Genomic DNA, 24,108 nt, shown 5'->3' on the forward strand with positions numbered 1-24,108 from the left:
CTATTTATGGTGTTCAGCAGGGTTTTACCATATTTATCAAAAACTAAAATACATATACAACCTAACTCAGCAATTTCCACATCTATTTTATAAAAATATTTGCATGTGACCATAAAGTTTATGTATAAATATGTTCACAACAACAGTTTTGGAAACTGACGGGGGAAAAAATGGAAAAACACTAATGTCCACATAATTAGGGGTGGGTACAGCTAAATAATTAATGAATATTTTGTAGCTACTGAAAGAATGGTGCTGACTTCTAACTACTAATATGAAGAGATCTAAGATATTAAATAAAAAGGAAAAGGCAAAGAATCATACACATAGGACAAGTTCATCTTGGTAAAAATAAATAAATGAATGTATGCCTGGATGGGTATGCAAAGAAGGGAGTAGGACAAACACCAAACTACCAATACATGGAACCTCCTCTGGGAGGTCGAGTATGGGGTGAGGGGCACTCTACACTACTGTATCAAAAGCAACAGTAACATTTTCCGGTAAGTCTCCCTGGGAATGCATAGGTTATAGTGCCTACTCTTAAATACTGCCACTAATAATACTAGTTAAATCATATAAGTTAATCGAAAGGTCAAGTTCACAAGTCAGTCAAGCACTTAAAACCACACACTCACAATGCAAATACATATATATGTGATATTATCTGTCCATAGCCATCCACCCACCGACACATATGACCTTGGACACCACTGTAATCCCTAATATGGGTACTTGTTCCTCACTGATGAACTCTGCTACAGCTTTTTCACTCAGCAATGGGAAAGAGCAGTCCTGGTGTAAAATATCGGTATTTTGCAAATTAATCTAGCACAAGATACCAATAATTGACATCTTATACTCCAGATGTATTATTTGTGTGAACCCAGGATGAACAAACGCTTAAGACTCAATTTACTCAAGCACGCCCATGTTTTAAAAATATTTGGGCCTACATGCAAGCTCTTGAATTGCTTTTCATTTTGAGGTTTATAATTTTATCTTATAAATTTGTAGATATTAAATTAAAGATGGTAAATACACCTCTATACCGACATCCTCACCTAAGCCCTTGCAGACATCAACTTGTCACAATATACTTTCCTACTGATCCAGAAGTCACTCTCCAAATTCTTCTGAATACAGTGCTCCAAAGTACTACTGCTAACAATTAGAACTGCAACACTACTCAAAAATTATTTACTATCTCTGGTAGTCCATTATATCAATAGTCTGCGATGAACCACATCTCCTTGTATTCAGAGGCTTGTATAGTTCTCTCCTACTTTTGAGTTTGGCCTTGGTTATGTGACTTGCTCTGATCAACAGGACATGAGCAGGCATAAAACAATCATAGGTTTTATTACATAAATGCTTAAACCCAGGGGCTTGTCTTCTTGGAATATTCCCTCTTAGAAGCCCAGCTGCCTTGTTATCAAGCAACTCTAGATAGAACACTAAGGGATGAGAGGCCATGAGAAGACATTTCGAAATTCCGGCCACCATCAAGTTCCAGCTGAATGTATCTGTACAAGTAACCTCAATTACAGCAAGGGAAACAGAAGAACAGCCTCACTGAGCCCAGTCAACCCAAAGAAAGGTGAGAAATTATAAACCATTGCTGTTTTTAGCTACTAAGTTTTAGGATAGTCAGTTATGTAACAACAGATAACGGGAAGACTAATTCTTGTTCCAAACTATCAGAATTGCTAATAACAACCCACACAGATTCTCCATCAAATTCTTCAAGAAATACCTTCAAATTTCACCTATCCAATCAGAGTATTTATTGTAGGTCTGGAGAAACAGGGGCACTTTTATAAATTCTCATGTACAAGGGGAGAACATAACTGTACAAATCTCCTACAGGGCAACTGGGCAAAATGTTAAGTAATGAACCTTTTAAAAAGCTCATGAGTGAGTGAAGTGGAAGTCACTGAATCATGTTCAACTCTTTGGGCTCCCATGGACTATACAGTCCATGGAATTCTCCAGGCCAGAATACTGGAGTGGGTAGCCTTTCCCCTTTCCAGGGGATCTTCCCAACCCAGGGATCAAACCCAGGTCTCTCATATTGCAGGCAGACTCTTTACCATCTGAGCCACAAGGGAAGCCCAAGAACACTGGAGTGGGTAGCCTATCCCTTCTCCAGCAGATCTTCCCGACCCAGGAATCAAACCAGGGTCTCCTGCGTTGTAGGTGGATTCTTTACCAACTGAGCTACCAGGGAACCCCCCAAAAGCTCATACCCTATCCCAATAATTCCAAGTCTAGGAAACAAACATACATATAAGAGTATTACATAGGATTTTTCTCATGGCAAAAAGTTGGAAACAGCTGTTTAGTTGCTAAGTCGTGTCCGACTCTTTTGAGAACCCAAGGACTGTAGCCCTCTAGGCTCCTCTGTCCGTGGGATTCTTCAGGCAAGAATACTGGAGTGGGTTGCCATTTCCTTCTCCACGGGACCTTCCTAACCCAGGAATCAAACCTGCGTCTCCCGCATTGGCAGGCGGACTCTTTACCACTGAGCCACCAAGGAAGAAGCCTCATAGCCATCTAAAAATAGGATGATTAAACTATTATATATTCATAAGACAGACTATCCAATTAACAAAAAATCTTCCAATGAATAAATACATAATGACATGAGGACACACAATATAACTTTAATAAAAACAGCATGCAATGCAGTATTATTAACAATAAGATCCAAATCTTTAAAAATATTTATGCATATATACTAAAATATTAACAGAAATTCTCTCTGCACAATGGGACTGGGTGATTTTTATTTTCTTTTATACTCTTCAGTTTTTGCCCAAATGTTCTATAATAAAAATACATTACTTCTATAATCAGAAAGAAACACTTAACATTATAAAACAGGTTGGAAAAAAGCACACACACTTAAGATGGATTTGGAATCATTCTCTGACATTTCTTTACTAAATTTTTTAAAATGCCATCATTATTAGATGCATCTATATTCTATTGTAGAACAGATTTTTCAAAGTAAATGTAGTACCACAGATGAATTTTCAAGAGAAAAAAACTGACGCTAGGTTTAACATGTTACTTTCCTTGCACCACTGCGCTGTACTATGGAAAATGAGCAAGGAGTAATTCCTTGTTTTTTCTGTAGACTGGGCCATACTGTCCCATTTTACTGAGTTTTAAATTTTAGGTTGAACAACTTTATTGTAAACGTTTAATAAAATGGGTATTATATGCACTTTCAATCAAATTCAGCAAAAGCCGATGGAATTAACTCAATACGAACACTAAAACAATTTTTCATCTCAGAGGCAAATTCTCTTTTGAGGACCATATCTATCCCAAAGAAATAACATGTGTAAAGAATCTTAGTCACTTGGAAGGGATGGAGGGAAAGTATGTGTATAACATCCATGGGACGTAAGTAGTAAGCAAGTCTGGGTAGCATTACTCAAGCACGGACACTTTGTGGGAATTCTGAGTGGCCAGTGATTTCAAAAGAACCAGAGGGAATCCCTGGTGTGCTCCAGCGGGGTGGGGTTTTGACCACAGTGAGACTGTACTGCCACTTGTACTAAATCCAAGTTGGTTTCCTCAATCCCCCTTGCTCAAGGCAGCCAGGACAGGATTGGTTTCTATGGCTTCATCCTCAGAATTTAACACTTGCTCTCCGTTCTCCCAGGTCCAGGCCTGAACCACCCTGTGTGTATCTTCAGCTACTCCCTCTTCAACGAAAGGCAGAAAGCGGCCTTGCAATCACTAATACGATCACTTCTCAAAAGCCTGCAGATGCTCAAGTTCATGGCCTTCCTGGCCTTTAGCACTGTGCCCTGTATACCAGGGAGGAGCGGTAGTCTCTGATCATGCAGCCTTTCACACCCCGACTTCCTGCATGAACCTGGCCTTCCTCTCTTATCGCACGGGTCCTCAGAAGGCTGGCTGATAGTATTATAATCTCAGCTTCAGCTACAGACAGAAAATGACTGAAGACCAGAGGACCAGTCTTCACTCCAGCAGTGGACATGCGATACAAAACAGTCAAAGTCCCTAAGATTTTTAATTGGGGAACAGAGAAGAAATCTTATCTTTTGATTTAAACAACTAAAAGAATGTCATCTGGGGCTGTGAGCAGCCATTTTCCCAGTTAAGTGGAGAAAAGCTTTCTCAAGGAAAAAGGTGGGTAAGAAAGGGCCTTGAAGGATTCATTGGTGTCACTCCTGGAATTAATGTGCAAGAAGAGCTGGCTTTCACTTATAATAGTTGGCTTTGGGTCACTGACATTTGCAACAGTATGAATCCTAACTAGATGACAAATGAGAAGCAGGAAAATGGCCTGGGATGTTCAGGTTTCCTTTTCCTACCATCTGTAATAGGTCTTCATTTCAAACATCTCACTGGCTATTATGTGTCGGATGCTGGAAACATGATTATGACACAGTTTCTGCCTGCAAAGAGTTAACAGTCTAGAGAAGTATTCCCCAACCTTTTTGGTACCGGACACAGGTTTTGCGGAAGACAGTTTTTCCATGGACTGGGACACGGGGTATGGTTTAGGGGTAAGTCGAGCTCAGGTTGGGTCCATGCTCCTGCAAGAATCTAACGCCACCATGGACAGGCAATGGAGCTCAGGTGGTAATACAAGCAATGGGGAGGACTTGTAAAGACCGGTGAAGCTTTGCTGGTTTGCCTCTCACCTCCTGCTGTGCAGCCCGGTTCCTAACAGGGGACCCCCGGTCTACAGGGATTCTCTTAGTGTTTCTGAAATTACTGGCCATTTCAAAGAATAATTTCCAAGTAGCCAGGAGGCTATTCCTAAGGAACCAAAGACTTTCCCGAGTGACTCTGACACGTCGGTGACCTGCACCTCATGAGGCCCACCTTCTACTTCTCCCAGGCCTTTCTAGGATCCACTGAGTTCAGTCATCTCTAAGTGGACTTTATCTGCTTTACTCATACTCCTGACAGCAGACAGATTTCAGTATTTCCTCTATTCTCCAAATCACAGTAGGCTGAACCATCAACATTTCTAAGTGGAAACAGCATGGTCATTGCCAAGGTCCGTCTCCCAACAAGCCTCACAGGTCCCCGCATTATCTTGGCTTCATCCTGGTTCTGGCCACTCAGTTGGGCTTCTGAGCAGATCCTATCTGTATCTTGAAGGAGAATCACAGAAGCCACACTTGAGAAACAACTGATTTCCTAATTCATACTGGGGCAGACAGACTGTCACATAATGAGAATACTTAAATTTCACAAACAGCCACATTATAAGGCTATTGTATAGCATGGAATTAAGATCGCTGTCATCATCAAAACTCATCAAGAAATATTTATTGAGGAAGTATTATGAGAAAGGTTTGAGCTGAGGGACAGAAAATACAGCTATAAACAAGCTGCTTTTCCTGAAGGCTACCTACCATGAGTGTATGTAGGCAAACAGGTATTAACCAAGCATTGGCTTGATTTTAAAACGTGGTTTTTCAATATACTATTTCTGAAATAAGGATAAAATGGTTTATTTAAAATGGTTATATCTCTCTGTCCCCCCTAAAAAGCTGTTATTATTATTAAATCAGTGGTACTGATGACTACTGGGAGCTTAAATGAAATATGGTGGTTACAGGATTAAGTATTTCATCATAATCCCTGTTAAGTGTTAAAAAGAAACAGAAGGAGAGAATCTGATGAGGGGGCAGAACTTACGCTGGAGGGGCTCCACTAAGTCTCCCCGAAGTCTCATCTAACGCAATAGTCAGACTGACCCTTTCAAAGGGCGAAATCAGACCATGCTTTTCCTCTGCTCAGACCTGCGACAGCGCCACAGCACCCCAGGTTAACAGCCAATTACACCCACCAGCACAGCCCCCACAGCCCTGCCTGTCCTTCTCTGACTGCACAGCTTTTTCTCCCACACCCATCCCTCTTCACTCTCCTCCTGATCCTCCACATCTAGCTCTGTTCTTTTTCTTACAGCACTTATATATGCTTGCATACCACAAAACTTATTTATCAATGTTATTTTTTCTTTTTCTGATAGTCCCTCCCCCACCATCCCACTCCCAAGAAGAGTAGAGTTTGGTGGGTATATTTTGTTTAATGATGTATCCTATTCACTAAAGCGTGTAATTATGAGTTCAAAATGTACTGAAGAGAATTGGAAGAAAAAATGTGTTGGTGAGTGACTAGGTAACTGGAAGACTGTGCCACTGGGACTGAAATAATAGTTAAAATCATAATCAGAGTCAGCTTAGCCTTGCTCTCTAGTAGATAGGAGAGGGTAACTTCTGTTTCAGTGTTTCTCCTTTTTCCTAAAATTCTGCATCACATCAACCCCACCCCAACTCTTTCACTGGCTACAACAACACTGTCACTCAGGTTACAGTCCAATCTCAAGCCCAGATGCTATTAATTCTTCATCTGTCAGGTGACTTTGTGCTGCTCTGTTCTGATCACTCTGTGTGGTTTCACAGCTGAGCTTCAAGAAGGCTTACTCCTTACGTTCGTGAGAAAGGCCTCTTCCATACTGGACCAATTCCTCATAATGCATCTGCTCAAAGGATCATGCACACGTCATAGCGTTTATCAGGCTGTACATTTGTGATTATGTTACCACGGTCTCTCCCACTAATTTAACTATAAGCTCCGTAAGAGTAAGGTCCATGTCTGTTTCATTCATAAAACCTAAAGCACTCAGCACACAATGCTCGCTAAGTTATTTGTTGAATGAGTTATTGGATGAAAGAATATGACAGTGCTGGCTTGGATCTACATATATTATTTGGAGATAAAGCAGCTGAGACAGCATTTTAAGGGGTAGAGAGTATGTTTCTTATTCATGAGGGGGAATAGAAAATAACAATGGGAGTCCTTTGGAAAGGCCACCTAAAATGTGATGTCCTTTTTGAGGTAAGCAGCTCAAAAAGCAAACCATCATTAACACTTCTACCTAGAGCTCCCCCCAACCACCAACCTCCTTATTCTGGTCAAGGGCCCCAATCATTCTTGTAGCCACTCAGACACAAAGGCCTCTAAGTAAATTTTGACCTCTCTTTCTCTGACAACCTCCCAGCTCACCAAGACTCCCAAGGCCTGTCAACTCCTCTTTAATAACTTTGATCAATGGCCTCCTTCCTTTCCATTCCACTGCTACCAACTTGGTTCCAACACTAACTCACTCCCAGATTACAGCCACAGACCCGGAAAGGGACTCCTCCTTTCCACGTTTTGCCCCTCTCTAAGCCATGCTGCCTGCATTAAAATCTCTCTTAATACCTTCACCTTACGCTATTAATGCTATACCAAAAAGCAACAACAACAACAAAAAAAAAACCCACCTGCAGTGGCTTGGCTAGAAATGAAAATCTCAGCCTTACATTCAAAGACCAGACAAAAAATAGCCGCAAACAGAATTCCTAATCTGACTTCTCATTATCCTAGCATTTTTTCTAATCACCTACCAGCAGGGCAGTTATCACTATTCATCACTATTTAACAACTCAAAACCTATTGACCAGTATTTTTTTAATAGAATCTCAGAATTTGGACTTTTCTTTACATCCACTCGAGAGTGCTAGTAATGGGCACTCTTCTAGGTATTTGGTATACATGTGAATTCCTGCCATCCCCTAAAGGCCTAACTCAACTCCTGCCTCTTCCTTCAAGCCCTTCCCCTTCAACCTGGCCCTATGTTTCTTCTTGTTTCTCTGACTTCTTAGGATGCCATTTGAGTGACAACCAGCATCACTTTTATATGAACTCCAATTTGCTCATACATAGCTATACATGTCACTTTTCACCATTTAACCCCAACTTATACATATCTTTATAGAAAGGTGAAAAGGTCCCAGGAGAGAGTATTTGCCCACAAGCACTGAGAAACCCCTTGTCTTTGTAGCACAGACAGAGATACCTAAACAGGGATGTTTACACCCCACCAGTTTCTGTGGCCTCCAATTCCTTGACTCTTCCAACCAATTCTTTCCCTACTCCCCTTTCCTTCCTCCTTCCTAAACTACACCAGCTTTGACGATCAGAAATACAAACCAAGAAAGAGGTCCATCCACATAAGAAGGAAATCACTTGAGAAATCCAGAAGGGGCTCTCTAAATGCAGTCACTTGCACTGTGGGGACTCCTCTGGTCCTACCCCAACTAACTCCTCTGGAGGCTGGAGGCCAGCAGTATCAGCACAGACACCACGTACCAGGGGCTCACCAGATGCTGGCATTAAGCTATAGGCAGGCGGTACAAGAAGACGCTGAGCAGGCCTGGTCCTGAGCAATGGTCCTGGGACTAAAAAGGACCATGAGATCCCATGATAAAATTCATGCTATTGGAAGTCCTGTTATCTCACCCTTGAAACCCTAAATACACTTTATCACTGAAACATTTATGGGAAACTTTCCTAATCTGTCACAAAACACTCTGCTTTTCCTTTATGAGGATGCCATTTTAAAATCACGTTTGCTCCATTTTTTTAAAAAAACAACCCGACTGCACTGGGTCTTCATGGCTGTGCAGGCTTTCTTTAGTTGTGGTGAGTAGGAGGTACTCTCTAGTGCGGTGTGCGGGCTTCTCATTGCAGTGGTTTCTCCTGTTGGGGAGCACAGGCTCTAGGCGTACGGGCTTAGTTGCCCCAAGGCATGTCAAATCTTCCCAGACCAGAGATCGAAACTGCATGTGTCCTTTCATTGACAGGAGAGTTCTTAACCACTGGACCACCAGGGAAATCTCATTTTTTGTTTCCATGCCTCTTTTTCCTAATAAGACTGTATGCTCCAGGAAAGCCTCAGCTGAGTCACCAAATACCTAGAATAGTACCCAACACCAGCACTCTCGAGTGGATGTAAAGTGAAAGTGAAAGTGAAGTCACTTAATGACCAAATTCCGAGATTCTATTTAAAAAATACTGGTCAATAGGTTTTGAGGGGTTAAACAAGCTTTCATGTGCCTACTAACCTACCTACTAACCTAGGGGGGCTTCCCAGGTGGCTCGGTGGAATCCGCCTGCCCACACAGGAGATGTAGGTTCGATCCCTGAGTCAGGAAGATCCCCTGGAGAAGGAAATGGCAACCCACTCCAGTATTCTTGCCTGGAAAATCCCATGGGCAGAGGAGACTGGTGGGCTACAGTCTATAGAATCACAAAGAGTTGGACATAACTGAGTGATTGAGCACACACATACTAACCTATCCACTGCACTTGTTTCTTTGAAATGATCTCTATTTCCAAGCAATCTATTTATGGAGGGACACATACCATAGGATCTGTTTATACTGCTCTGTATTTTTAGGTCTAGAAGAGTCTTAGCCCAGAGACCTTAATTTGAATGATAGTGACTAACAGTGAAGCTATAAGACCTACAACAGGATTTCAACCTCTTTAAGCTTCAGTTTCATCATGAAAAAGGGCACAGGGGGAGGGGGGGGGGAGTAAAAAAAGGCTACTGTGAGTATTAAATTCATCGAATGCTCTGTTGAAGTGCCTCACACTAGGAGTCCGTGGGCCCCACACCATCTCCCTTTAATACTCCACATGCTTTTCTCTCTACCACAGTTGAAGGTTGAAACCACAGTTCATTGTTATGCTGTACCTAACGAATTAGCATAAAGTGCTTCATACACAGAAGGATTACTCATTCCAAATACTGTTATGGATATGGAAAAGATGTACAATGTCCATGAATTGTTCTGAAACATGATGTTGCTACAGCCAATTCTAATATTATAGTACGACCATACCAAACAATTTTAAATATCAAATACATTGCAATATATTCTCACATTCTCACGGCAGCTATGTTCCCTGTCTTCACTCATAGTTTCAGTTGTGATAATCTATGAAGAAACAGATTTTCTTCTCACTTGCAACTTTAAATGGCTATTTCATACTAGAATTCCCCTCACTGCAGATTAGTTTGAAATTCTAAGCACACATTAGATCCAACTATAGCAGATACTGAAATGAAACTTCATTAGTCAAAAAAAAAAAAAAAATCAAACACTGCTCTATTTGCATATCTAAGTTCAATTCCAGAACTTTAAATTTAAATTAAGAAAAAAAGCAATATGAAAACATAACCTCACAACATTTACATACTACTTTATGACCCTGCAAAGACATTTTTGATCCCCAAACCAGTCACATAAGACAGTGACCTCTAGATAATTAGAACAAAGTTGCTCACTATTCAGAGAGCATTGTTTTAAGATTTACTTAGCACTTTAAATTAACCATCTTAAAGCTTTGAAGCACAAAGTAACAGTCAATGACACATACATTTTAAGCTACCATGACCTGTCATTACAGAGTCATTAAGTAATATTTTCAAGGAGTAAGCAGAAAGCTTTATAACCTTCAAATATATGACTATCTTCTGCACTTTGAGCTGAGTTATTTGAATATTTAAAGCTATACTTCATAAATTATAAAAACCACCGGCAACTTTCAGCATTCTTCCCCCAAAATAAAAAGCATGAATTAATTGTTAAAAAGCAATATGGAAACAATAATCAAATTCAGACTCTGTTTATATGTATTTACACACACACACAATAAAATAATTTAGAGGCTGGCTAGCTTAAGGCAAACTTTCTTCATTAAAAAAGTAAACCTAAATATTTATTGTTACAATAAAGAATTAATTTTCAAATTTTAACATTTTTCTGGCCAAAGTGATTTAAAGTAAAATACCTTCTCTTTCTATTCTGTTTCCTAACTGTAAACTGTCATGAAAGAACCAATTTCAAAAACTGTATAAAGTAAACTGATTATCCAGCTCAAATTTATACAACTCTTAACTCTGATCCGCCCCTCTGTTGACATTAGTGAGCGCTGTCAACTGTACACACACAACTCTCCCACTGTGGCAACAGAAAGAGTGAAGACACACAGCTTTGGCTCTACTTAGACTTATCTGTGGTTATCTGTATCTGTGGTTATCTACACACAGCTTAAAGACAGAGATTAAATAGTTAAGCAGGATCTGAAAGCTAAGTAACTTTCCACATTTCCCATACTATCTCTTCTTTGGCACTCTGAGTGCATTATTCTGTAGAATATTGTAAATTCCCAGAACCATATAAAATTCAAAGAAATTTGAAAGTTGGCTGGAACTGAGAAGTTGCCTTTTCCAGCCCGCCTAATTCAAAGATGTGAAGACTGAGCTCCACTGTCAGGGGGTCAAGGCCACAGTCCTGCCTTCCTTCTGCTCTTCTTACTGCCCACAGGAATGCAGGTGTTGATACTAAAACATCTATACAATCCAAAGATAAATTCTTGGCCATTTGCCATTTTGAACCACCACCACCATTGGTTCTGAAGAGAATTTGAGAGTTAAATGTACTTCACATGGGAACTAAAGTAGAAACAACTCCAGTTCTTGGTCTCCCTTCTTGCTCTGGGAGCCTCCGAGGAACACAGGATTAGGAATAACAAGATGATCAATGGGTCTTTTATCTGCCTTTCATCTTCTCTGTCCCATGTGAACAAAACCCACCCTGCTCACTCCATCACCTCTTTTTATTATAATCTGGTCAATAATCTCCTTTCTTCATCTAACATAGAACCCACAGTGAAAAATACATCCACCAACAGCCATCACTTTCCTACGGCAAACTCCTATCCTTTCTCCTACTCTGAACATTCTAAATATAGTTCACATCCCGGCTGTTTCTCATCTTGCTGTCTTTGCAGACTCCTAAGTTCCAAAGGCATGTTTCTGTTGTTTTATTATGTGGTGTGACAAGGAAAAGAGTTCTTCTGACGACAACCACAATTAAAACAAGATTCAGACATGGTAACATAGGCAAGAGCACTCTGCAAACTGTGAAGTTTCAGATACAAGCAGTGCCCCTAGTACACTACAATAATCAAGCACCCCTAATTGCTCATAACAACACAAGAAGGTACAAGGTTTTGAGGAAATGACAGCCCACATTAGAGATTTAACTGATCTTAAAAGAAATTAGCCTTCTGATACAACCCAGAAAGGAAAAACAGTAGCACCTAACATTCAGCAAATCATGTATTTCTCAATGGTTGTTTTAAACTTCTACTTAAAAGAAGTTTAGAGGTTTAATGAATGCATATTTCTAAAACGTGCTCAACTTTAGAACAAATTACCTTCATAAAGCAAATTCTTTATTGCTACCTTTGGACACAACGATTGGCTGTCTCCCAATACCACATGACGAAAACTCGCTAACTTAAAAATGCACGTAGAATTAAAGTCAAATTATTACAGCTTTCTGAATGCAGTCCTTACGTGCCTGAGAAACTTAGGCATGACACAAAAAAGATTCTAATTTGTTTAAGTCAACATAAAAGAAACTAATCAAAAGGGCTAGTGAAACAAAAGAAAACTTGGTCTTTTGTAACAGCTTAGTTCTAAATTAAAACATACATATTCAGCCTACACAAAGCAACATTTTGCACTGCCAAATAAACATTCATCTAAGGATGTACACATTCACCAAAATTTAAATAATATTGAGAACTATAGTGTTACTCCTATTCTATAAGATCAGTGAGGCTTAATGTACAGCAATTAAAATTATACTGGGTACAAGTAAACGAACTCCATCCAAAAAAAGCTGTCTTCGGAAATATCAATACTTTGTCCAAAAAAAAAAGAAGAATCCCTTTCATGACAATACAAACTCACTTTAATTCAGGATGAAAAAGAACTCTAAAGAAAACAGTTGGTGACTCTGCACTTTACTCATGCCTTTGTTTTCTAGGCCATCTAATGATCACAGCACAATCTCCAAATAAAAGATGCAAATCAAACATATCCAGGGAAGGACCACATCATGAGACTGTACTCCATTCCTGTATCTTCATTCTGCTTTCTCCACTTCTACATCCAAAAAAAGCAAGCATAACTAGTATCTGTATGTTTCCCTAAATATTTTATAAAAAATCATTCTAAAAAAAAATGTTTAAGCCATGTAGATAATTATAATTTCGTGAGGTATGACATCATCTTTAAAATGGCACTCAGTAAAATGCCTTATTGGGCTGGATGAAGCAGAGGTACCTTAAGCTAGGTATCTGTTATTATTAATAAGCCAATGACATCTCAACAAAATCTCATAGTTAAGCATTCTCCTTCAAGCCTCAGTTCCTTAAAATGAAACAAAAAAATTTTAAACAAGCTCTCAAGTTAACAGTTTCTAATTTAAAATGAAGATAAAACCACCTTTATGCTCCTTTGAGGGATTAAAAAAAAAATCTTCCTACATAATGTTGACCTCAAACTGGTGTATCTGTCTCCAAGCACTGTCAAGTTAACAGTTAACAGAAATTACTTCAATATTCTATAAAATTAACTTAAAGATTAGGACTGGTCATTTGTCCTTAAGTGCTACTGAAAGCCTTTTATTCAAACACAAATGCCAGTAAAACATTTAGATATGAAACTCTGAAACTTAGCTCTATTTACATAAACTGAGGCAAATTACAAACAATATTCCCACAGATGTTTGTGAAATATTCCATATTTATTTGTTTTTACTTTCAGCCCTGTCACTATCCATCAAACTGTAACCTAGCTCTACATCACTTTCACTACTTATTAATAGCTCTGGTCAAAATGCACATGAACAGAATTCACTTAAAAAGAAAAAAGGTAACATGCTAAAGACAAACTACTACAATCACTCAAGAATATATACAGAAGCACCAAAAATATAACTGTGGCCACAAATGATCTAACTGCTAAATCAATGAATGCCCACGCAAATAACATAAGAAAACTGAGTGCTGTCTTTTACCTCTAATTCCAAGACTCATAAAGCATAAAATCAAAAAATACGATAAACCTTAAGAAATCATGATTGTACCTCGACATACAACCAAAGGTTAATCATAACATCTGAATTACCAAGGGAAAAAAAATCATAATTAAAAAGACTCACTTTATATAGTATCTTGCACCTTCAAAAGTATATGCTTCTTCCCAGCCAGTAGGCAAATCTAAAAAACATGTATTTCACAATCAGTATTACTTCAACAGAACAGCATAGTAAGTTTCAAACCATTTTAATTATTTCTTTTCAGGATCCGTGATTTTCATTTATTAAGTTTCTAACCCCACCCTCAAAAAAGCATTAGACTGGTAGTAAAATTCACAGTAGATATAACATCATTTTTGGGAAATAGCAATTCATATGTAATGCCACCAGAAAACTATCAACCACGTTAGAGATTATCTGACAAAATTATACACTTTGATCAAAGTGAAGAGGAAAAAAAGCCAAGAGAGGTCTTCTAATCCCAAGTAAATATTCATGAACAGCAGGCCAAAAAACCCCCCAAAATCGAAGAAAGAGACTGTGCATAAAAGGTAACACCCACTTCTTCCTAAGGATGTTGAGTCTATTTAAGACCACACCTTTCAACTACATAAGTGAATCCATCCGGGAAGTGTCACTGATGAGAGAGAACTTCCTAAGTATTTAATTAAGGGGAATGAAATCTGACATCACATGCTTTATACATGTGTGTTTCTACAGACTTGGCTTGCGGAGATGTGAAGTTTCAAGTCATAAACCTGGCAAGAATGCAGGTGAATGATGCTAACATTCTGTGCTTGCAAATAACTTACAAACGACCAGTAGCTTGGATTTAATCATGATACTGCTCTGAAATAAAAAACCACTGATGTGTGTGCAAAATCAAAGCAAAATAAACCAAACCAGAAAAAAAAAAAATCAAGATCATCTCTCAAAAATCAAATTAACCTGAAATCACAGAATAAAATTTTTCTAACGTGTCAATGTTATCAAACCTGGGGAGTATATACGATAAAATATGTATTTCACATAGCCAAAATAATCATGGACCAATTCCACAAGACGATGAGGCTACATAACCTAAACATCACATTGTCTCCTGTGACACAAACCTGTTACTATCCGTAACGCAAAGAGGCCACTGAAGTTGACTGTATGTATGCCAAACACCAAAATGTACATTTCAGTCAAAGAGGACACTGAGGAGTTAAGAAATATGACGGTGAATTAGTCAGAAATGCCTCAAAAATGGAACCTCATCATGCTTGCTACACCAGCTTTCTCTTTCCTCCTCCACCTTTTTGCAAATTTGGGGATATTAGTCACTGTGCTGAACTCCAGCATTTAATACAGGAGACAGGCTTGTTCAATAACCTGGCAACTTTAAGAGAGAACCTCGGAGTTGGAGAGGAAATATCCCGGAAGACTAGCTCTACAGAGCTTTTCTGAAGCCGGCCTCACCTTCCACGCAAACTGTTCTCAAGCCTTTCCAATCACCAGTAACAGAGGCAGGCCAGGAAGAGAACACATGTTACGTTTCAAAGGCAAACAAGTTTCAAGAATGTACACAAAGACTGACAAAAGAAAGCCAGAGCAGCACTGAAGCTCCAATCTGCTCCTCTCCAGCTCAGCTCACAGGCAGCCTTCAAACCAGCTACCCAAGGCACCAAGGCACCGAGCTGGTTCCCCGGCGATCCTCTCCAATCCGGGACCCAGGCCCGCACGCGGGACGCCCCTACCCCCACCCCCAGCACGCCCACCAGCTCCGGGCGGCGTGTGCGACCTCGGCGCTGCCGCCGGGGACTTTGAATCGAGCTGGCGGGCAATTGCAGCTCCAAATGCCTCCTCTGGCCCCGGCTGCACGAGGTAAAGAGCCCAGATTTCCCCAGCCGCTCCGGCGCGAGGAACGATCGCAGCACCCCCGAACTCCTCGCCTCCTCCATCAGCCACCTTACCCCCAAGTCCCACCTCGGAGGAGGAAGCCGCCCGGGAGGTTGTGGATACGTTCTCCCGGCGGACCGGAGGCAAGGATCCCGGGGCTGCACGATGGGAGAGGGAAAGGACTTCCTAAAAGATGGCAAGGGGCCCCGGGGGCGACAGGAGGACTCAGGAGTGGCCGCGGGAGGAACAACTCAGGGTCCCAGCTTTCCCGGGAGAGGGGGTGGGCCACCCTACAGGGGTGGGGGGCGGAGGGTGAGCAGTTTGGAATAGGGCAGAGGGCGCCTCGGACTGGCGGCGATCCGAGGCGGAGGAGAGGGGCGTCCAGAGACTCGAGGGAAGTCCCCCGGCGGGCCCCACCCCCCCGGTTCCCTCTACCTGCGGCCGCCCCCGCCGGCCTCCGCCCCACCTCGACGCCTCCCGCGGGACCGCGGCTCGGGGCAGGTAGCGAGGCAGGGAGGCGGGCGGCCGGGGCTCTGCCGCCTCCTCCCGGCGGAGCCCAACTCCTCTCGGGCCCGGCCGGGCTCGGCGTTACCTGTGCTCTGCCGCCGGTGCCCGGTGACCACGGCCTCGCCGGTGACGGGGTGCAGCCAGGTGGTGCTCTTCGCCTCCTCGCTGCAGCGGGGGGAGAAAAGAAGCCGAGACGGGGCGTGAGTGGGGACGCCGTGCGGAGCCGAGGGGGCCGGAGCGGCACCGACCCGCCGCGCTGTCCCGCGGTCGCCAGCTTCCCGCCCCCCTCCGGGCCCCCCGCGCCGGCCCCGGTCCTTTACTTGATGAAGAAGACGCGGCCGCCCCTGGTGATCCCGTAAGTCCAGGAGCGGGGCAGGGAGCAGATCCACTCCAGGTTCAGATCCGCCGCCATGTCTGATCCCCAGCCGCCGCCGCCGCCTTGTCCTGCTGCCGCCGCGGCTGCCGAGGGAGGAGGGAGCGAGCCAGCGAACGAGCAGTGCGAGCGCGGCCGGAGCGCGCCTCCCCGGCCCGGCGCGCCCCCGCGCGCGCCCTACCCCCTCGGGCGGCGCCCGCCCCGCCGCCCGGGCTGGGTCGGGCCCGCGCCGCCGCCCCTCCGCATCCTCCGCGGCCGCCGGCCGGCCGCCCCGCCGCGCGCTCGGGGATGGGCGAACGGCGCCGCGCCCCGCGGCCAGACCCCTCCCTCCCGCGCCCCCCCCACCGCCCCCGCCGCCCGAGCGAAGGTTCCGGGATCGATCGAAAAAAAAAAAAAAAAGAAAAAGGCGTCCTGCCCCCCGGGCTTTGCCTAAGGCTTCCCAGCCCCAAGCGCGATTCAAAGAGAGCGTAATCTGAACACCCCTGATTGCTCTCTCTCTAAAACAACAGAAACACAGCATCTGAGCTTTGTTTTATAAGAGCTATTGACTATCTAAGATTTTTCCCAAAAAAAGAAAAAAAATATACATATGTGTGTGTGTGTATATATATATATATATCGCTTTAAAAAGGAAGGCCGTTTTTATTCCAGCACACGGAAGGTTTTTCCTGTTTTGTGTTTTGTGTGCCAGATAGCAACGGTTTGACAAGTTGCCACGGACCCACAAATAAGAGTGAATTCAGACTCGACACAAATTTGCCTCTTCCTGGACCCCTTAAATCTTTTAACGTTTTGTAAAATACAAACTTGTCTTTTTCTCTAACTTTTTAAAAAATTCAGTTATTTACCAACCTGAATTTCTACTTTCTCATATCTCCTATAAATTATAATATTACCTAACTGTACAAAGCCTTTGAAACTGTGTACATTTTTGAAGTCCCTACAACAGCCCTGTGGATAGTACTATAATCCCCATTTTACAGATGGGAAAAATAAACTTTGAAGAAACTTGCCCAAGCGTCCCCATGGACTGAAGCCCACTAGGCTCCTCTGTCCATGGAACTCTCCAGGCAAGAATACTGGAATGGACTGCCATTTCCTACTCCAGGGGATCTTCCCGACCCAGAGATCAAACTGGCATCTCCTGCTTTTGGCAAGTGGATTCTTTACACCACATGGGTAGCCCTCAAGGTCATAGTACTAAGTGACAAAGCCTGTATTTTAAGTGACTGTTAAATTTAAAACGTCTATTTGTATAATCACACTGCTATACTTAAATTTTAAGTCCCACCTTTCCTCTGCCCTCCCACCCTTTTTTGTTGTTTTGTTTTGTTTTTTTAACCAGAGAATGGCAGATTTCGTTGCAACTAAGATCTCCCTTAAGGCCAGCTAAGAGCACTGGCCTCCTCTCATTGTCGCTGATGCTCAGGCACACTTGGAATTGCTTCTGTGTCTTTGCAGCAAGATGACTCATGCCAACAGGAGTACACAGCTCAATAATAATAGTACTACTTGGTATTCTCATAGCACCTTTTTCTGACCAGTTCTGGGGACCTCTAAAGAATTATCTTACTCATATTCCCAAATGCTCAAAGAGGCAAATCTTTTTCAACAGTTACAGAAACTAAGGCAGGAAAAGGGTAAATGACCTTGGCCAAAGCAAGATCCAGCCACTAAGATGGAGCCTGGATGAGAATGCAGTTTCATTGGACTTTTATCTCTCATCCTCTAATTCCCCAAGGCCATTCTGTCTTTGGTGAAAAGGAGTCTGCAATTACTGCTATAATTTTCCTGTCCATCTGCATACACAGGGGAAAAAAATAACATCACTTTAATGTTTCTCTCTTTTCGGTTCCTTTGCATTCTCCTCTTTCATTTCATTACTTCTTGACATCTTATCTCCTGCCCAGTCTTTGGAAAAATGAGGTGTTTTTTTTTTTTTTTAATCAATGAATAACTAGCAGGAAATGTTCCACATTACCATCAGTGGTCACAGGATGTAACACAGCAAGACAATCAAGAGGTATTGACTTTATATCATGCTATCATTATATACTGAAAAATCTAAAGTAGGTCTTTAATATCATAATAACCTTAGAAATCTGGTACCTGTTAGTACAGTAGTATCATTTGACTTTTTTTACTTCATACTGCTGAGAAGTCATTAAGTTGACCATAGGTTGTATGGAGATTTCATTTTACCTGTGAATCTTTGAGTTACAAGATTCATGAATGCAAGGCATATTTCAAAAAGTGATAAAAAAAAGTGATAGAGATTCTCTTAATAAAAATGTGTATCTTACAAAATCACATTTGCGGTGCTTAAATAGTAACCTAAAATCTTATGTACAATTCCCTATGTCTCAAGATTTAGGAAAGGCAGTAAATAAAGTTAGTGACAATATACAAAATGAGGCATATACAAAATGCTCCTGATTTGGAAAAGTAATAGTCCCTGTGGCTTCAGGGAAGCAATTGAAAGTGGCTTTGTACATTAGAATGTGAGGCACTCTGGATAATTTTCACCCTTAATGAGTAAAGCTATATTCTTTAAATTTTCCTTGAATGTCCTTTCTCTGCAGCTTTATTGCCTTACCCAGGTCTGCTTTACTTTCTATTTATGTGTACATGTAGGAAGCGAAGAATCATGTCTCCTCCATCACTGAATCCTTCCCAACCTTGAGTCAGTTCTCAGATGGTTATTGGATTTCATTTTCTTCCCAGTGCTTTGGCCTCCCAGCAGAGTTAGTTTCCAGTAACACATCCTCTTTTTTATCACTCTGTACCTCTTCAATAACTGACTCAGATCTAAACTCCTATCTAACCTCTGCTTTTTTTTTTTTATACTTCCATCTAATGAAACCATTCCATTTCATACATCATGATCTACCTTTTTGAGGCGTATCAGCCTATGACTGTTGCAGCTTCTCTGGAAAAGAAGTTTAAAAGTGCTGAGCACTAAAAGTAAACATCACTCTGTCTATATACAGAGGACAATCCTTGTCCTAAAGAGCTTCCAGTTCAAATATAACAGAAAAATACACACTGTGACAAGAAAAATCAGAGGAAAGTTTCTTAAAATATGTAAAAGGGAACAAAGTGACATCTTAGGAAACAGCAAATAAATGTTTCCCCCTTTTAATGGAAATGATAAAAGCATGAGCTCTGGAAAGTAGACAAAGAGGCTCTAGAGAGAGAAGTTTCTTTTTTACTATCAAGAACCATCTCTTATTCATGCACATTGTTATTGCTCAGTTGCTCAGTCATGTCTGACTCTTTGCCACCCATGGACTGCAGTACTCCAGGCTTCCCAGTCCTTCACTATCTCCGTGAGTTTGCTGAAATTCATGTCCATTGAGTCAGTGATGCCATCCAACTATCTCATCCTCTGTTGCCCACTTCTCCTCCTGTCCTCAATATTTCCATTTACCAACAAAGTTTTGTGACTTTGATTAGGTTGTATTTCCAACTATGTTTGTGTTACCTTATATGTTGTGTTACTTATTCATTCACAGAGTAAAGAATATTGTAAACAGTAACTTTAATTACTCAGCTATAACATGTTTTGTTGTTTTTGTTGAGTTGCTAAGTCATGTCCGACTCTTGTGACCTCATGGACTGTAGCCCACAAGCTCCTCTGTCCATAGGATTTCCCAGGTATCAAACCCAGGTCTCATGCCTTGACAAGCAAATTCTTTACCGCTGAGCCACCAGGGAAAGTGAAAGTGAAAATTGCTCAGTTGTGTCTAACTCTGCGACCCCAAGGATTATAAAGTCCATGAAATTCTTCAGGCCAGAATACTGGAGTGGGTAGCCAGTCCCTTCTCCAGGGGATCTTCCCAAACCAGGGATCGAACCCAGGTCTCCTGCATTGCAGGTGGATTCTTTACCAGCTGAGCAACCAGGGAAACCTCTATATATCAAGAAAAGTTGTGAGGAGGGGCAAATAGCAGATGCAATTAGCTTATTGAAAATCCAGAGAGAAAAGTTGGAAATTGAGGATCTAAAAGAAGACAAATAATATTTCAAAGTCAATGTTTTAGAGATTCTTTTTCTGTTAAAGAATAAACTGATCAACGAGTTATACTTGAAATTATTTCCCTCATTCATTCAATGGCCATTTATAGAATCCCTACTCTATATGAGGTACCAGCTGGGTGAGAGGAATCAGAAATCTTGGCCTTCTATTTGGCTTAGAAAGAAAGATGGAGATGTATATATTGAAGTACAGTTTAGAAGAAGCATCTCTACCCTTCACATAGCAATAAACCACAGCAGTTGCTTTCTAAGGGAGTCTTGTGAACCCTCAAAGCTTATCCCAGACTACAGTCTATTCATGTTGATGTTTTGGAGAGCTCTTCAATTCTAAATGGGGATAATTGAAAGAAATATGTAGTAGCACTAGTAACCCTATTACTGGCTGATCCGTCTACCACAGCTGGGGTTCTAGGCTAAGTTGGCATCTGCTTGGAGGCTTGGAGACTCCCGGGGATGGATATCAAAAATCTCTTCAAGGAACTTACCTGTGAATCTCTGGATTCATTCAAATTAAACACCTCTTCCTTTATCCCAGTCATCAAAGCTTTAGTCATCTGCTTTTTTTTTTTTTTTTTTTTTTGCTGTAAAAGGACTTCCACCAGGGAAATCCTTAACACTTCTTTTAATTCTCCACCATTTGCATTTCGGTCTTTTCTCTGGTGGCTCGGTCAGTAAAGAGTCTACCTGCAATGTGGGAGACCTGGGTTCAATCCCAGGATGGGGAAGATCCCATGGAAAAAGAAATGGCAACCCACTCCAGTATTCTTGCCTGGAGAATTCCATGGACAGAGGAGCATGGTGGGCTACAGTCCATAGGGTGACAAAGAGTCAGACATGACTAAGTGACAAACACTTTCCTTTTCACTTTCAGTGGTTAAGACTCCATGCTTCCACTCCGAGGGGCACAAGTTTGATCTCTGGTTGAGGAAGATCCCACATGCTGCAGGGAAAAAGAAGTATTCTATGATGCACAAGCAAGAGTCTGGATACAGTGAGTCATGAGTCTGGCTGAATTTCCTGACTTTGCCATGAATCAGTGTGTGACTTTGAACAAGTCATTTAACCTCCATTCCCTTCTCAGACCTCTGGATTCTCATCTGTCAAGTAAGGGTGTTGCTCTACTTAGTATGTCACCCATGATTCTCTTTGGCTCTGAAGTTCTCTGCTTTCATGGGGTGAGCAGTTCAGTAGATGAAGCTGGGGATGTTTCATCACTGTGAACAGACACAAGTAAGACACCTGCTGTATAAAACTGTTTAGGACTTTCTGCTGCTCAGATGGTTTGTTATAGAAAACTTTGGAAGAACAATTTAGAAAGTTCTTTCACATGCAGTATCATATTTTACTTGTACATAGGTATTATTAATGTATTATAAACAAGAATATGGGCTCCACAAATATATTATGTAATCTAGCCATTAAGTGGCAAACTTAGGGCTTGAGCCTGGTCCATTTCGATGAGCCTTAGGGTTTGGATGTTCAATTTCAAATTCTGTCCATAAAGGATTCTCCTCCTAGCCAAGCTCCATTCGTTCATTCTCTTCCTTACCTGTAATCACTCTCTCCCTACTGCAGCCGGTGTCTGTTCTCACCACGTCACTGCACCTGCTCTTCTGAGTCACCAGGCCCCTCCTGAAGGCTGCCAAGTCCAGTAGATGCTTTCAGCTCCAAGCATTCTTGATCTCCCTTCTGTAATCCATATGTCACCACTTCCACTCCTTGAAACTTTCCATTTTGGAGTTTCTTAACGTCACTTCCTTGTGATTCTCCTCCTGCTCTTTGCTCTAAACCATCTGCAGCATAGTCACCTGGTAGCTTATCTCAGCTTTGATTCCTGGGCCTCCCCCAGGTCCATTCAACCAGAACCTCTGAGGATTAGAACAAGGAATCCACATCTATCACGTCAGTGATTTTTGTATACATTAATGTCTTAGAACCACCGCCTGATATGATGATAATTCCTAGCTTATTTCTAGCCTAGACCTCGCTCCTGAGTTCTAGACTATATATCAAATTTCTTTCTAGACATATTTCTTCTGGCATATCCCTTCTGAGTGGTCCTCAAGAACTCAGATTCAACATTCCCAAAGAAGTCATTTTCCTCCAAATATTTGCCCCATCCCATGTGTTCCTCTCTTATTGACTGATTTGTTGTTGTTATTGTTGCTGTTGAGTCGCTAAGTCACGTCCAACTCTTTGCAACCACATGGACTGCAGCACACCAGGCTCCTCTGTCCTCCACTGTCCCCTGGAGTTTGCTCAAATTCATGTCCACTGTGTCAGTGAATGGTACCAGCATCCAAACAAACATCTGCACCAGAAACTTCAGAATCATCCTACCATAACCAGTAAATAAATTGTGTTAATTATTCATTAAATATATCACAAAGCTATCCCCTTCCTCACTTCTCAGGTCCTAATATGAGCATTCATCGCTGCTACAAAAAGGATTGTTTTTTTTAAAATGCAAATCATATTATGTTTCTTTCTTGCAGAAAATCTTCTCAAGGCTCAAAAATCTGAGAAGACAGATCCTAAGCCTGTTGCCTGGTATTCGAGACCCTTCTTGATCTGAGCCCTGCCCACCCACTGGTCACCATGAGTTGCCTGGGTGTGTCCTCAGTCACTTCAGCATCTCCAACTCTTTCCACCCTATGGACTACAGTCCTCCATGCTCCTCTGTCCATGGGATTCGCCAGGCAAGGATGCTGGAGTGGGTTGCCATACCCTCCTCCAGGGAATCTTCCCAACCCAGGGATTGAACCTGCATCTCCTGTGTCTCCTGCATTGCAGGCAGATTCTTTACTGCTGAGCCACCAGGGAAGCCCAGGCTTACTGTTCTCTAATTGAGCCAGGCTCTTTCAGGTCTCCATACATGCCCCTCTCTCTCCCTACAATGTCCTCTTCCCTGTTTATCTAACAAACTCCTACTTACGTTTACACTCTTAGCTCAAGACTTCCACGAAGAAACCATCTCTGGGGGACTTCCCTGGTAGTCCAGTGGTTAAGACTCTGCACTCCACTGCAAGAGGCACAGATTTGATCCCTGGGCAGGGAAGTAGGATCCTGCATGCCTGATGGGGTGGCCAAGAGAAATCATCCTTGATTCCTTTGGGTCAACAAGCTACTCCTTCTGCCATATTCCCATACCTTCTCTACTGAATTGCTCTTATCGTCTACATCTCTTTCTCCATCTTAATTCCCTCAATGAAAACATTTTATTTATTTATCTTTATCACCTAACATTCAATAAACGTTGCTTCTGTGAATGAATAATAGTACTGATATTTACATAGTACACTGTATTTATGAAGAACTCCTTATTTGATACTTATTTCTGTTTTTATTACTGCAAGTTGCCAGTGAGTCACGCTTCTTTCCTTTCTTAGATTTAACATTCTGTTTAGCTTTTTATAGAATATCCCATATAGAAGAGAAAAAAAAAATGGCATGAGCCCAAGATCAGCATAGCAGTATATGAAAATAGCTGCTTTCTGGATAACTGTCTACCTGGCTTAA

General features: G+C 41.8%; 1 protein-coding gene and 1 long non-coding RNA gene across 6 annotated transcripts in view; one reads left to right on the forward strand and one right to left on the reverse strand.

Moving 5' to 3' along the window:
- PLEKHA5 (pleckstrin homology domain containing A5) overlaps positions 1–16,724 on the reverse strand; it is a 260,333-nt gene extending 243,609 nt beyond the window's left edge. For 4 of the 5 annotated variants that reach the window (XM_018048419.1, XM_018048418.1, XM_018048416.1 and 1 more), the window contains exons 1-3: positions 16,499–16,635; positions 16,264–16,343; positions 13,914–13,971 (exon numbers count right to left, since the gene is read on the reverse strand). In XM_018048419.1, the coding sequence (XP_017903908.1) occupies positions 13,914–13,971; positions 16,264–16,343; positions 16,499–16,590 (230 nt within the window). In that variant the 5' untranslated portion in view covers positions 16,591–16,635. Of the gene's footprint in view, positions 1–13,913; positions 13,972–16,263; positions 16,344–16,498 lie in introns of all 5 variants that reach the window. The other variant, XM_018048414.1, reaches the window with a different exon arrangement.
- On the forward strand, positions 15,051–23,862 carry LOC102170034. The gene is made up of 3 exons (XR_001918103.1): positions 15,051–15,656; positions 21,461–21,693; positions 23,085–23,862. It is a non-coding gene; the product is annotated as an uncharacterized LOC102170034 (long non-coding RNA).

This window comes from Capra hircus, chromosome 5 (assembly GCF_001704415.2).
Source record: "Capra hircus breed San Clemente chromosome 5, ASM170441v1, whole genome shotgun sequence".
Classification (NCBI taxonomy): Eukaryota; Metazoa; Chordata; class Mammalia; order Artiodactyla; family Bovidae; genus Capra; species Capra hircus.